The sequence below is a fragment of the Salmo trutta genome, chromosome 14 (assembly GCF_901001165.1).
Source record: "Salmo trutta chromosome 14, fSalTru1.1, whole genome shotgun sequence".
Taxonomy (NCBI): domain Eukaryota; kingdom Metazoa; phylum Chordata; class Actinopteri; order Salmoniformes; family Salmonidae; genus Salmo; species Salmo trutta.
Genome location: NC_042970.1, coordinates 62,638,610 through 62,650,681, shown reverse-complemented (window position 1 = coordinate 62,650,681; position 12,072 = coordinate 62,638,610). Strand labels below are relative to the sequence as shown.

The following is a 12,072-nucleotide window of genomic DNA, read 5'->3' as shown; positions in this document are numbered from 1 at the left end:
CTCTCTCTCTCTCTCTCTCTCTCTCTCTCTCTCTCTCTCTCTCTCTCTCTCTCTGATCTTGCCAGTCCTTTGTTAACCAGGTAACCCTGTGGTTAAAAGTGAATCCTTTTTCAGCAACTCATTGTACATCGATGAGGCAAATCCACCTCATCTAAAAAGTAGGCCATCCTAATGGCATTTGAATGACCAGAAAATAATATAAATAGATTGGGCTGGAAAGGTATAATAGAATTCTACAGGTAATTTGTTACCATGGGAAACTCCTCCCTTGCCAGTGTGGCGTCATAAGTTGAATATCTTGCTTCCCCAATTATTTAGGCTATCTCCGGAAAAAAGTAAAAGCACTGAATTACAAGTTTGATTCCAAAAACCATTATGATTGGCTTAAAATTAGTCATTTTAGGTTTGGTAAATAAGCACCCCAAGTCTCTCTTCCCTCAAGCTGCTGAGAAATGCAGTGTCGCCTTCAGTATATTTTCCTCCTCTTTTTTTCTGTGCATAGGGAGGGTCACGGGGAACTGAACCTGTGCATTCTTGTGTGGCTTGCCAACGCTCACATGGTTACCACTGGTGCGCATTGTTAGGGATATCTGAATGAGCACTGGCCATGCAAGTTTTAACGTGATTGCCCGGGGGCAGTAGAGTGAAAGAGAGGAGGAACAGAGTGAGGGAGAGAAAGAGGGAGGGAGGGGGGGAAAGAGAGAGAGAGAGAGAGACTAATCCTAAAAGGATTGAAAGTTGCCCTACTCTTTGCTCAGGGTCCCTCCCCCTCACCCCCTCACTCACTCTGTTTTTTGGGGGATTGTGATGGGGGTGTATGTATGGTGGTTTGAGTTGGTTGGGTGACTGTGGGCTGTGGGATCTTTAAGCCGGTGTCTGATTTCTCCCTCCTGCTCCTCATTTGTTCTGCCATGTCTCTCATCATTTCTCCTCATTGTTTACCTTCCTAATGAGAGGGGCGGGAAGGCCCGATCCTGTGACAGACAGCTAGCTACATGCTCCCCTCTGCTCTCTCCCTCTCTCTGCTCTCTACCTCTCGCTAGCTCTGCTCTCTCTCTCTCTCTCTCTCTCTCTGTATCTCTGCTATCTCTCTTTGCTCTCTCTCCCTCTCTGCTCCCCCCTCTCTCTCTTTCACTCTTCCTTTTCTGCCTCTGCCTCTCTCATTGTACATGCATGTCTGTTTTTCACTGCTCTGTTCATGACACATTATGACTTCCTTTCTTGTTCCTGTTTAGTCATGTGAGCTGTCAAAAAATGTAAGTTGCAATGTAGCCTAATATTTGCACTCACTTGACAGTCAATTCGGAAATTGACTTCATGCCAATACCACAAAGAGGGCCTGGCCTATGAAAGTAAAGTGAACGTCAATTTTTTAAGATGATAAATTGCGTAATGCTTTGATGTTCAATATATGAAGTCCATTTTAAGAAATGTTAAAAATACGTATGACACGTTGCACTCTCAATACTTGGGTCTTGTCAAATTCTTTATTGAAGCACTAACGGTTTCACCAACGCCAACTTTAGTAATGGTGCCTTCAAGACTTACATTTAAAAGTAAGTCCTGTGTCTCATGTCAGGGACATCATGCCCATTTATCCATTTGTGTACAGAAAAAAATGAAGAAATTGTTAATTTCACTCAAAAATATCAAATTTGTCCATCTCTTAAAAAAGATTAGGTGCATGGAGCCTCTGTCTGGTGTTTTAGTCTATGGCAGCTGAGTGCCAGGCTGTTGAGTTTTGGTCATTCTCCTTTCGGTAAGGCTAGGTAATGATACAGTGTTGTTGAAGGCAGAAAGTGCTGGGCACCCTGGCTAAGTGACTACCCTTGACTCCCCCATTAAGTGCCAGTGTGGGACAAAGAGAAACTGAGTGCCAGGACAGTAGACAGGCCTTGTGTGATAAGTGCATGGTCCTCAAAATTGCTATCCTTCTGGCTGTGTTATTCAGATTACATTACAGGAGAACCGTTCCTTTTTTTTTTATCAACCACCTACTGTATGGGAAAACTGTACAGCAACTGCCTTTCAAACCTCTACATCTCACCAATTATTTTCATGGGATTATTCTTTTACTTGTCAGTTTGAAGCCAAATGATCACCATTTTGGAATGCATATACTAGGCTACTGTTACCTTTGGTTGTAGGCTAGCAGTTATTTGCATGGACAGTGAGTAGGCTAGCTACCTGTCAACCCATCTGACCTCCCAGTGCCCTGTTGAAGGCTGGCGTGCCTAGGACTACATGATGCTCGTGCCTCCATTGTGAGGAGAACACCAGGTGATATTTCAGACTGGGAAACTAGCTCTGTGTGAAACAGTACAGTACATCCCTATCCCACGTGTTTACATTACGGCACAGTATCAAGCAGCAGAGTCTCACAACACATCACACTCACTCACCCTGTTGGTCATGTGATCTCTAAGCACTTGTGGAGCTATTGCATAGTATAATAGGCCTGTTTCTTGTGATTGATGATAAATCATGCAAGATGGTTAATGGAAATGATGCAACAATGATCTATTAGTCAAAAAAGTCAGTTGATGAGCAGAGAGATTAAAACTAACAAAAAAGGCATCACAAATATGTTTTCAAGTCTCTTGAGCACCTTTGATAATGATGTTATAGTGCTTGCTGTAAATTTGCTGTAGATATTCACTTTAATGTAAACAAGATTTTGTTTTGTTTATTTCATGTGGTTTAATAATTTGGCATGTTATTGCAATAGTAATAAGTATGGGAGTTAATGACCTACTTTCACTTATGGTATAGGCCTACAATTTAGAGGAGCCGACTAGGTTAATGACAATGCGTTCATAATTTTTATATTTTAAAAATCATGCAGTTTAGTTTGATATATATATATGCATTTGAAGCTAAACTGATATGGGAATGTTTTATGCATTCTGAATGATTAGGATTCCAACATGGATTAATTTTCCTATGATGTTTTGCATCAAATGTTTTAAGTGTTTACATAGCCTGGACTTATTGCCACTAATTCTGTAAATAGAGCCGAGATTTGAATTTCATGATTAGAATTTTATGGTTTTAATCAGAAGATTATTCATATGGGTTACTATTTCACAACACAATTTCATCTATAGTAATGTGTGGATGGGACGGCATGCATAGCACCAGTCTTACTCATACGTATTATCATGTGCATATTATTATTCGAATAGACGTTTTGACTTCTGTGGTCGGGTCTCATTCCGTTTCAGCTCCGTCAAAGAAATGGCACGGCACCACGTACATCAATAATATAGTAATTTAATCTGCATGGGAGTTTTCATTGTAGTAGACCTATATACTCCATTGACTAATGTAGTGGAAATCTCTCAATTGAAAGTTTTTACAGTAGTAGCCTATAGGCTACACCTCGGTGAAAGAATGTTTGAAATACTTTTGAAAAAATATAGCCTATTTAAAACTTGCCTATCGGCTATTTCGTTATTAATGGCATAGATAGGACTATGTTATTTTTTGAAAACTATTTTCACCATTATTTCGCAATGTGCAGTTAAACCTGCTGTTATGGAAATCTTTAAAATACAATATTGAGCCTCAAAACTAAAATTCCATGTGCACGATAAAATCTTGCATGACAAACCATGATCATTTGATTACTGTCTCCAACCAGAGTTCCGCATTAAGGTGAGCACCTTACCTCTGTGTATTTCCACCATTGCGTAATGCTTCACTTTTACGCGTGTATCCAAAAAAGAAAAAACAGCCACTCAATCCTTGACACCGACTATAAACACATAGATAAAGTATTTTTGAGTTTAAAAACTTTAAAATTAGGTGCTGGTCTTCTTGCGTAGTACTATAGCTGTAGCATACACGCCATAGGTATCTTTCTGGGAGAACGGATTGCCCCCCTATGTATTGCAGATGTGCAAGCTTTGAGATCTGTTGCTATTACCGCGCATGCAGGTGTTGATCATGGGTGGATTTTGCAAAGCCCATTCCACAGCCACAGGTTTTTCCTACCAAAGGCAGAGGGAGAAAATACCGACTCCGTGTGCCCATGCTTTCTGTCAACTTGGGGGATTTTATGCATCATCGTTTTAATAAGCACCGACAACATACGCGACCTTCTCCATTCATGCCAGCTAAAGAGACAAACCTTACACCCCCACCCCTTGAGTGGCCCTGATCCCTGGTTTTACGGGCTTAGCATTAAGAAAATTCTACTGCAATTTGGGATTAGGTCCAATACTCTTTTCACAATGGGATTTTGCTATTTGATATCTTGATACTTGTGTGCGATCGATCCCATTGACTTTGACAGGTCTAGGCCTATATATGTTGGGCGCTTGAGTCATACAATAGTTGGAGCAAACGTGTGAGATTAATCAATAAATATCGTTTTTTATATTTTTTTCCTGGCCATTGTAATATGCATTGGGCCTGTTTGGCCCTGACAAAAACTTAATTGACTTGCCTATTGGAATTGACCTTGAATTAATAATATTAGCCTTATTTCGTTCATAGCCAAAGCCTACCATATAAAATGGCACCTATAATTTGTGTGAATAAATGTAAAGTGCAAACCTGTTGTCATTCGAAACGCTCATGATTTGGCCATTCTAAAGATCCAAAGAGGATGTTACAATGCCTTCGTTTGATATCACATTTAGTTAACTAATGTTCTTGACAGTCCTTTGATTATTTGCTCGTGATTTATTATTGCAGCTCCGGCTACAATTAGAGTTTATTTTAATATGAGCTCAACAAAGCACCAGCCGAGGCGGTTGCAGTGGAGACAGACGCCTCATGACGGTCTCAACAATTAATCCCGAATATAAATATAATTTATATTTTCCATTCTTTATGCACATCTATCTATTGAAAAACGTTTTTTGTGTTTTTATTTTAGGTTATAGGATATAGATAGATGGTCGATTCCACCTCCAGTTAAATTCATATAAAACTTTATTTGAGAGGAGAGCCTCGTTTGGATGAACTGCACTATTATTCTGAAATGGAAATCCAAGTGAGGATTATGTCATTCATTAATATTCATGAAAATATATTACACGGTTAAATCAGAGCCTCTTTTTACCACTTTTGGAAAGTATTCCGCTACTATGGGAAAAAAATGCTTAAATTTGTATAAACGATGGTGTTGTTCACAAACAATTACAGGCAAAATGACAACGTTGAAAGGTGATTTTCTCTGAAGACCCACACAGGGTCCAAAATGCTTTACTACCGAGGGCAAGCAGTTTTCTTGTTATTTTAATCAATCACATAGGTTACACTAAAGCTATATTCGGTTTTAAGACGTTACATTTTGTTTTAGGTAATCTCATTAATTTTCTTAGTTGCCATTTTTTCATGTAGGCCTAGTTCCCAACCCACTTTACGTCATCGCTTTTGAATGGAAAATTGTTAATTCACGCGCTTAAAGATTCTCTCAAGGGTTAGTTTTTTTCATGAGCGAAATAAACACTGAGACCTGTTTAAATTTCCCTTTTACGGTAGCCTACATATTTTGTTTTTATGCAAACGCAAAATCTACTAGATGCAAATTAAATTAAGAACAACGTAGACCTACACCTAAGTAGAGCATTCAATGTAATGTTTTTTTTTTAATTAAGTATAACTTTTTCCAATTGTGGGCTCTCACGTGGTATAGATTTATTTAAGCATTTGAAGGGGAGGGGTTTTCTTGCAATCCTCGCAATTGACTGGTTACCCCTGTCGCCTGTAAGGGCGCACGGGCGCTTGGATTGGACGAAGTGGGCTGTTCTGCATGTGTTTTACGTTCATAGAAGGGCAGGGTAGGCAGAAGGTGATCAATCTCCATCGGTCAACATTGGCAATCACCTTACCATAGTGCAAGACGCACAAGATAATGCGATTGATTTGATTTTTATTCTATTTTTTTCCAATTGTGAAATTTTCCTCTGACGCTCAACTGGGGTTCGAAGTGGAAAACTGCGTTGGTTGATGTAAACTCCTTATTTGCAGTTTGCGTATTTCTCATCCATTTGTGCGCGCAGCTTCTTATGGTTGTCTCGCTTTCAAGAACATTTTCTCCATGTGGATATTCTTGATGTACGGGATCTTCTTGGCTTGACTACAAATAAAGCAAGTAAGAAAACAGGATCCCAAACGCAAGGTGAGTGGTAAATGCAAAGTTTTCGTTGTCTTATATAGGCCTGTGTAGTTAGTTTAGGCTACTTCCTTCTGGGTTGTTATTCGTCATTTTGATGGAATTATTTATACTATTGAGGTTACTGTAATCTATTCATATTCTTCTAAAACGATGTATTTGTATTTGATAAGACTACGAAGTTTGTATTTAGGTGCAACTTGCGTTGGAAACGGTTGTGCGCTCATTGGAAATGGTCGTTGTAAAGAATCACGCTCGTCAGGGGAAGCTATCAAGAATTATCTGACAGTAAACTCCCCATTGGAAATTCAGTTTTTATGGTAAACTAATATCCTAAATGCAACTTCTGGTTTGGTTGTGCGCTTATTATTTGAATGGAAAAACTGAGGCCTGACAAGACACACGGAATGTATATCTTTGAGGTGTTGTTAATTTATTTTGCTCATAAGACCTTTTCTTATAATGGTATCCCTGGGGCTCTCATCTGAATCGCAATAGAGTTAATTTTGCACAGAGTTTTTCGCCATTTACATTTGCTTAAACTCCTTCCTGCGGTTATGGAAATACAGTGAAGTATTTACGCCTCAATACAAATCCATCAGCTGGTCCGTGTCCACAGCGTGGGCCCAAGTAGGTCTATTTAGAGGCCAAATACATTGTAGCCAGTCAATGAAGTTAAAAAAACAAACCTATTTGTTTCAACCTTTACATTAAGGCACCCCCTCCAATTACTGAAACGCGTCTACATATGATATCATATATGCCATCAGGTCTGTTGGTTTGATTTGAAATCTGGATTTGAATATTTTTCTAACTTGATACGCTTTGGAGGATATTTAAATCGGATACACAGCTTATTATCAGGGTATAACCATGTAATAATAATGATAACAACGATTAAAATGCATCATTAGTGTTATTTATTCTATTTAAAAAAAATCTAGGATAAAAACAACCATTTGTTAATATGTGACATCTGGTCTCTGCTGAAAGAGAATGTTCCATTAGGCAATCGTGTAGAACACACTCCAGAAGATGTGGATATTATATAGGCCTAGAATATTTATTTGTAAAATATAATGTCATGCAATAATTTGACAAGCAGCCAACTCCATTTTCATTTCAACATGAAACTTTGGACAAGTTGTTATTTTACGCAGGCGTAGCATGTCGGCCCTACATAGCCTATAGGCCTAGACAAACTACGTATGAAGTAGGCGAAAGTGGTGCTGATTATGTCATAAAATGGCCAACGTTAATAGTGAAATGGATTATAAGGCAGTTTGTGTGTAGTTTATGGGTGCATCTGTGATTTATGCAGGCTGTTATGACTCTTGACATGTTTGCGAACCCAATTATCTAGGTCCAAATGCATGCTTTATTTTATTGATCAAAGTCATTCATCTTATCTCGCAGGCCTCTCTATGCAAAGAAAATGTGCGTAATGGCGAATGTAATGTTTTTAACAGTGGATGCATTTATCAAAAAAAGGGTTTAGAGATTGGCCATAGGAGTCATGCGTCAAATGGAATTAATACACGACTGGCGACAGATTTCATCCGTAATTATTTCTTTACTGTAGTGATGGATGACTGCAACCTGAGTTTATAATTGGATATCATTTAGCCACGTTAACGCGTCATGTCATACTTTGTTTGAAACCTTTGTAAACGGCTAATCTTTGGATTTTTGGAGAGGAAATCGGCTTTTTGATTCACTTTTGACACGACTCGGGTGAAAGTTGGAATTCTCAATCAAAAAGTCCTATAGGCTACTGGAATTTAACAAGTTTTTGAAATTGGAAATATAAGTTGTCTTTGATATTGTCTCAGGCTATTTCCAATTGAATTAACCATCATTTGAATATAGGGCCATTTTAATTATTAAAAGCAAATGTAGTTTGCTGAATTGTTCTTTGTAGGCTACTAAATATAAACGAGTAACCAACAGAAATATATATTTTCACATTCTACTCACAATGCGTTTTCCATTGCAGGATTTCATCAAGGGACTGCAACATCGGGGGAATCGAACTTTTCCGCACCGACTTTGGTTTCCCCGTTTCCGTTTCTAGCATGATGTCATACCTCAAACAGGCCCCGTACGGCATGAACGGAATGGGGCTCAGCGGTACGGCCATGGACCTACTGCACCCATCAGTGGGGTATCCAGGTAAAACGCCCCCCAAACACTTCACACTAACTGTGCCAAATCTGAATCACCTGTGACGTTATATTGGATAGTCGTCTGTTGCTCATTATTGATAAATATAGGACCGGGTAGCACACACTGCTCTCCGGCAATACATTCAATGTGCATTATCACACTTCCAAATGCACGGAAACGCAGAATTAAACACAAGTTGGTGTCAAATTATAGGATGGTATGATTTAATAACAAGATTCATTCCTTCGCACTATTTTCCGTTTCCACATGTTACATGACTAAGTAACTGTTAGACCTAGTGTGATTACAGTGAAGGCCTATTGTAGTGCAGAATATTATGTGATTTAAACCTGTTTTTATATATAGTCCAATATATATATCATTCACGGGTTATTTTCGTTTTGAATAAACACTTAAATCTGAAGCTAGCTATTTCTGAAATATATGGAAATATGAGATGGAAGCTTTGAATACTTATATTGAACCTCGTTTGTTTTGGTGTTTTTTTTTTCATTTCGTTTTATTATCAGATCGAAATGGCTTCGAAGAGTTTCCATTGACAGGTTTCTATTCCATTTCAGCGCATCCGAGGAAACAGCGGAGAGAGAGGACAACTTTTACTCGCACCCAGCTGGACATTCTGGAGTCCCTTTTCGGCAAGACGCGCTACCCAGACATTTTCATGCGGGAAGAAGTCGCACTGAAAATCAATTTGCCTGAGTCTAGAGTCCAAGTTTGTACAGAATTGCAATTATTTAGTTACTACTGTACTGTAGCCTACACTTGTTTGTGTGAACTTGTGGGCCATTTGTGGGAACTTTCTGAACTTGCAGTGGAAAACTGCAGCGACCAGGACAAGGCCTATTACTGCACCTTTCAATCAATACTTTACCTTTTATTTAGGATTTTAATGAGTTTCAACACAGTTGAGTATTTATTTGGGCTAAATGTTAAGCCTACACTGCAATTCAACTCTTAGCTGCAATTGTACACTACTCGAATAAACAATATGCATAATCTGTTATCATAACTGGTTATGATAGTTCAACAAATAGTTCAACAATTCCATGTTTTAAAATATAATTTATGTTCAGCTCTCACATAAGGGCCGTCTTAAGAACTTATGAGCCCCCTTTTGAAATGGGTGTGAGAGCCTTTATGTAACCAGCTTTTGTACCCCTCTCACAGGCTTACTGCAATTATGGCAGCTTCCTCTAGAGTTTCACTGATTTAGCTGAGAAATGTGCACGGTATGCAGGGTAGGCAGCCAAGCCTGTGCAGAGGTAGCCTGCAAATCGAATGCTGACTGCACAACAGCTTCATGTCATTTCCAAGTGTTTGCAATGCCTAAAATGGGATAGGAGAATCAGTGAATAAAGAATAATGTGGTTTTGTTGACCTACAAGAAGATATGACCGATTGGTTGACAGAGTTGATATCAGTTATGCCTTTGCAATGAAGTACTATGTATGCCACTAATTGTACAAATTACAAAGCATTCAATATTATCAAATGGAAATAGTTATTCAGTTTGTCGCAAGTTGGCATGACCAGTTTGACAACTGCTTACTCAATCAATGTTTTGCAAATTAGTTTGGACAGCTGACATACAGCATTTTAAAGTTGACCCTTTGCCTCTTGTTGTGCAGGTATGGTTCAAGAACAGGAGAGCCAAGTGTCGTCAGCAGGCCCAGAGTGGAAACAATGCTAAAGTCCGGCCTGCCAAGAAGAAGTCCTCTCCAACCAGGGAGAGCACAGGCTCAGAGAGCAGTGGTCAGTTCACCCCTCCGGCAGTGTCCAGCACCGGCTCCTCTTCCTCTGCCTCGTCCGGTGGCTCTCATCCCTCCGGCCACGGAGGCCAAGGCCTGAGCAACACTTCTACCTCCGTCACCGCCCCAGTGTCCTCCATCTGGAGCCCTGCGCCCATCTCCCCGGCCCCCGCACCACCCCCTGTCCCCGACCCCGCTCCCCCAACCAGTGCCTCCTGCATGCAGAGGTCTGTGTCAGGTACTGGAGGCACGTCCTCCTACCCGGTGTCCTACAGCCAGACAGCGGCGTCCTATGGGCAGGGCTACCCCGCCCCGGCATCAACAGGCTCCTACTTCGGAGGGGTGGAATGCAGCTCGTACCTGGCCCCCATGCACTCTCACCACCACCCCCACCATCCGCACCAGCTCAGCCCCATGACGGGCTCCTCCATGTCTGGCCACCCGCACCACCACATAGGGCAGACCTCAGGGCACCACCACCATCACCACCCCCACCACCACCAGGCCTACAGCGGGGCCGGCCTGGCCTTCAACTCCTCAGACTGTCTGGATTACAAAGAACAAACGGCCGCGGCCGCAGCCTCTTCATGGAAGCTCAACTTCAACACCACCGACTGCTTGGACTACAAAGACCAGGCCTCCTCCTGGCGGTTCCAAGTCTTGTGACTTTTTTTCCCCCTTTCAAATAAGTATTTTTGTTTTGTTTTTTTGTTGAAGAGCTTTTTTCTTCAAAGCATTAAGAAGTTAACTAATAGTAGAGACAATTATCAAGCCTTTTTTAAGTTAATGTTTGGAAAATTCAAGTAACGCACAGATGAAAAAGCCTGTCCAAGTGGCATCTTCTTTGACCATTTTATGAATCAACAAGCTTGAATTGGATCCACTCACCCATACTTTGGGACATCAAGGAATATTTTTCTACACATGAACTCTGAAAACTGCCCTCCAACAAGTTCAAAGTATGTAGTTTATCCCTTTGAGTTAGAATAGTTTTTTCAGGATGGAGCAAGAGCACTGTGTTATGGATTCTCCATAAATATTCCCAAGAACGAGCAATTGAGGGTGAACCTTTGTCACAAAATTTGTTTTATGGAAAAATATGATATTTTATGCTCATGTATTTGATATAGGCCTACCCATTAGAGACCATTTCAAATTAGAAATTAAGATGCGGCTATTGTTTTCAGTTTGCTGATATTCAAATTTATGTTAATTCCAACTTGAATATTGTTCATTGTCCGGACTGTAGTGTTGTATTTTGGAAGTTTAATTGCAGCACTTGTTTATAAGGTCAAAGATTTTGCTATTGTTCTTTACGAAGAAAATGTGAATTAGACACGCAATGTCAGTATTCCAATGAAATTTAAAATGTACATGCGTGTCTTTATAATAAAGATTCGTTTAAAACACGATTGGTTTTTCCAATGCAAAGAGTGTTCTTATCTGAATGTAGTGGTGCCTAGTGGGTGCTTTTTTTGGCAGGTTTAGATTACATTCATTTAAATACTTTGACGGCCCTCAGAACTTTGTTAAGGAACTTTATTAAGGAATGAACATATTTAAAAAGTAGTATATTGTAAACAAATGTAATTTTAAATTTTAAATTCAAAGGCTAATAATGGACATGGCCTAAAGATGGTTTTATTTCTTTATCCATGTGCCACTTTATTGCCATTATGATTAGGGCTCTATGTTTTGCGCAATCATGTGACATGCCTTGATTTGAACATGTATTTATAGCTTTTTCATCAAACTATCCTCTTTTCATGTCAGATATTCCAGCACCATCCTTAAACAATTGCTTACATTTTCGGAGTATTTCTCATTTTTGCATCAAGCTTAAAATGCAGATAACATCTTGCTATGTCATATGATCACGCAAAACACAGGGCCCTAATTATGATATATTTTCATTAACCCCCTGAGAGAAGTTGTAATTTTTATATAAATGTTGATGAGACAAAATAGCACGACACATTTTATTATGAACACGCTCATTTTTACCTCCTG

At 39.7% G+C, this 12,072-nt stretch overlaps 1 protein-coding gene across 3 annotated transcripts in view; it reads left to right on the top strand.

Moving 5' to 3' along the window:
* The window catches only part of LOC115208563 (homeobox protein OTX1 B), a 52,042-nt gene extending 40,568 nt beyond the window's left edge, over positions 1–11,474 (top strand). Inside the window, exons 1-4 of one of the 3 annotated variants that reach the window (XM_029776722.1) lie at positions 5,250–6,133; positions 8,124–8,299; positions 8,824–9,026; positions 9,943–11,474. In XM_029776722.1, coding sequence (XP_029632582.1) covers positions 8,203–8,299; positions 8,824–9,026; positions 9,943–10,728 — 1,086 coding nt within the window. In that variant the 5' untranslated portion in view covers positions 5,250–6,133; positions 8,124–8,202 and the 3' untranslated portion in view covers positions 10,729–11,474. Of the gene's footprint in view, positions 1–5,249; positions 6,134–8,123; positions 8,300–8,823; positions 9,027–9,942 lie in introns of those variants that run through there. The other 2 variants (XM_029776721.1, XM_029776720.1) reach the window with 2 other exon arrangements.
* The last annotated feature ends 598 nt before the right edge of the window (positions 11,475–12,072 follow it).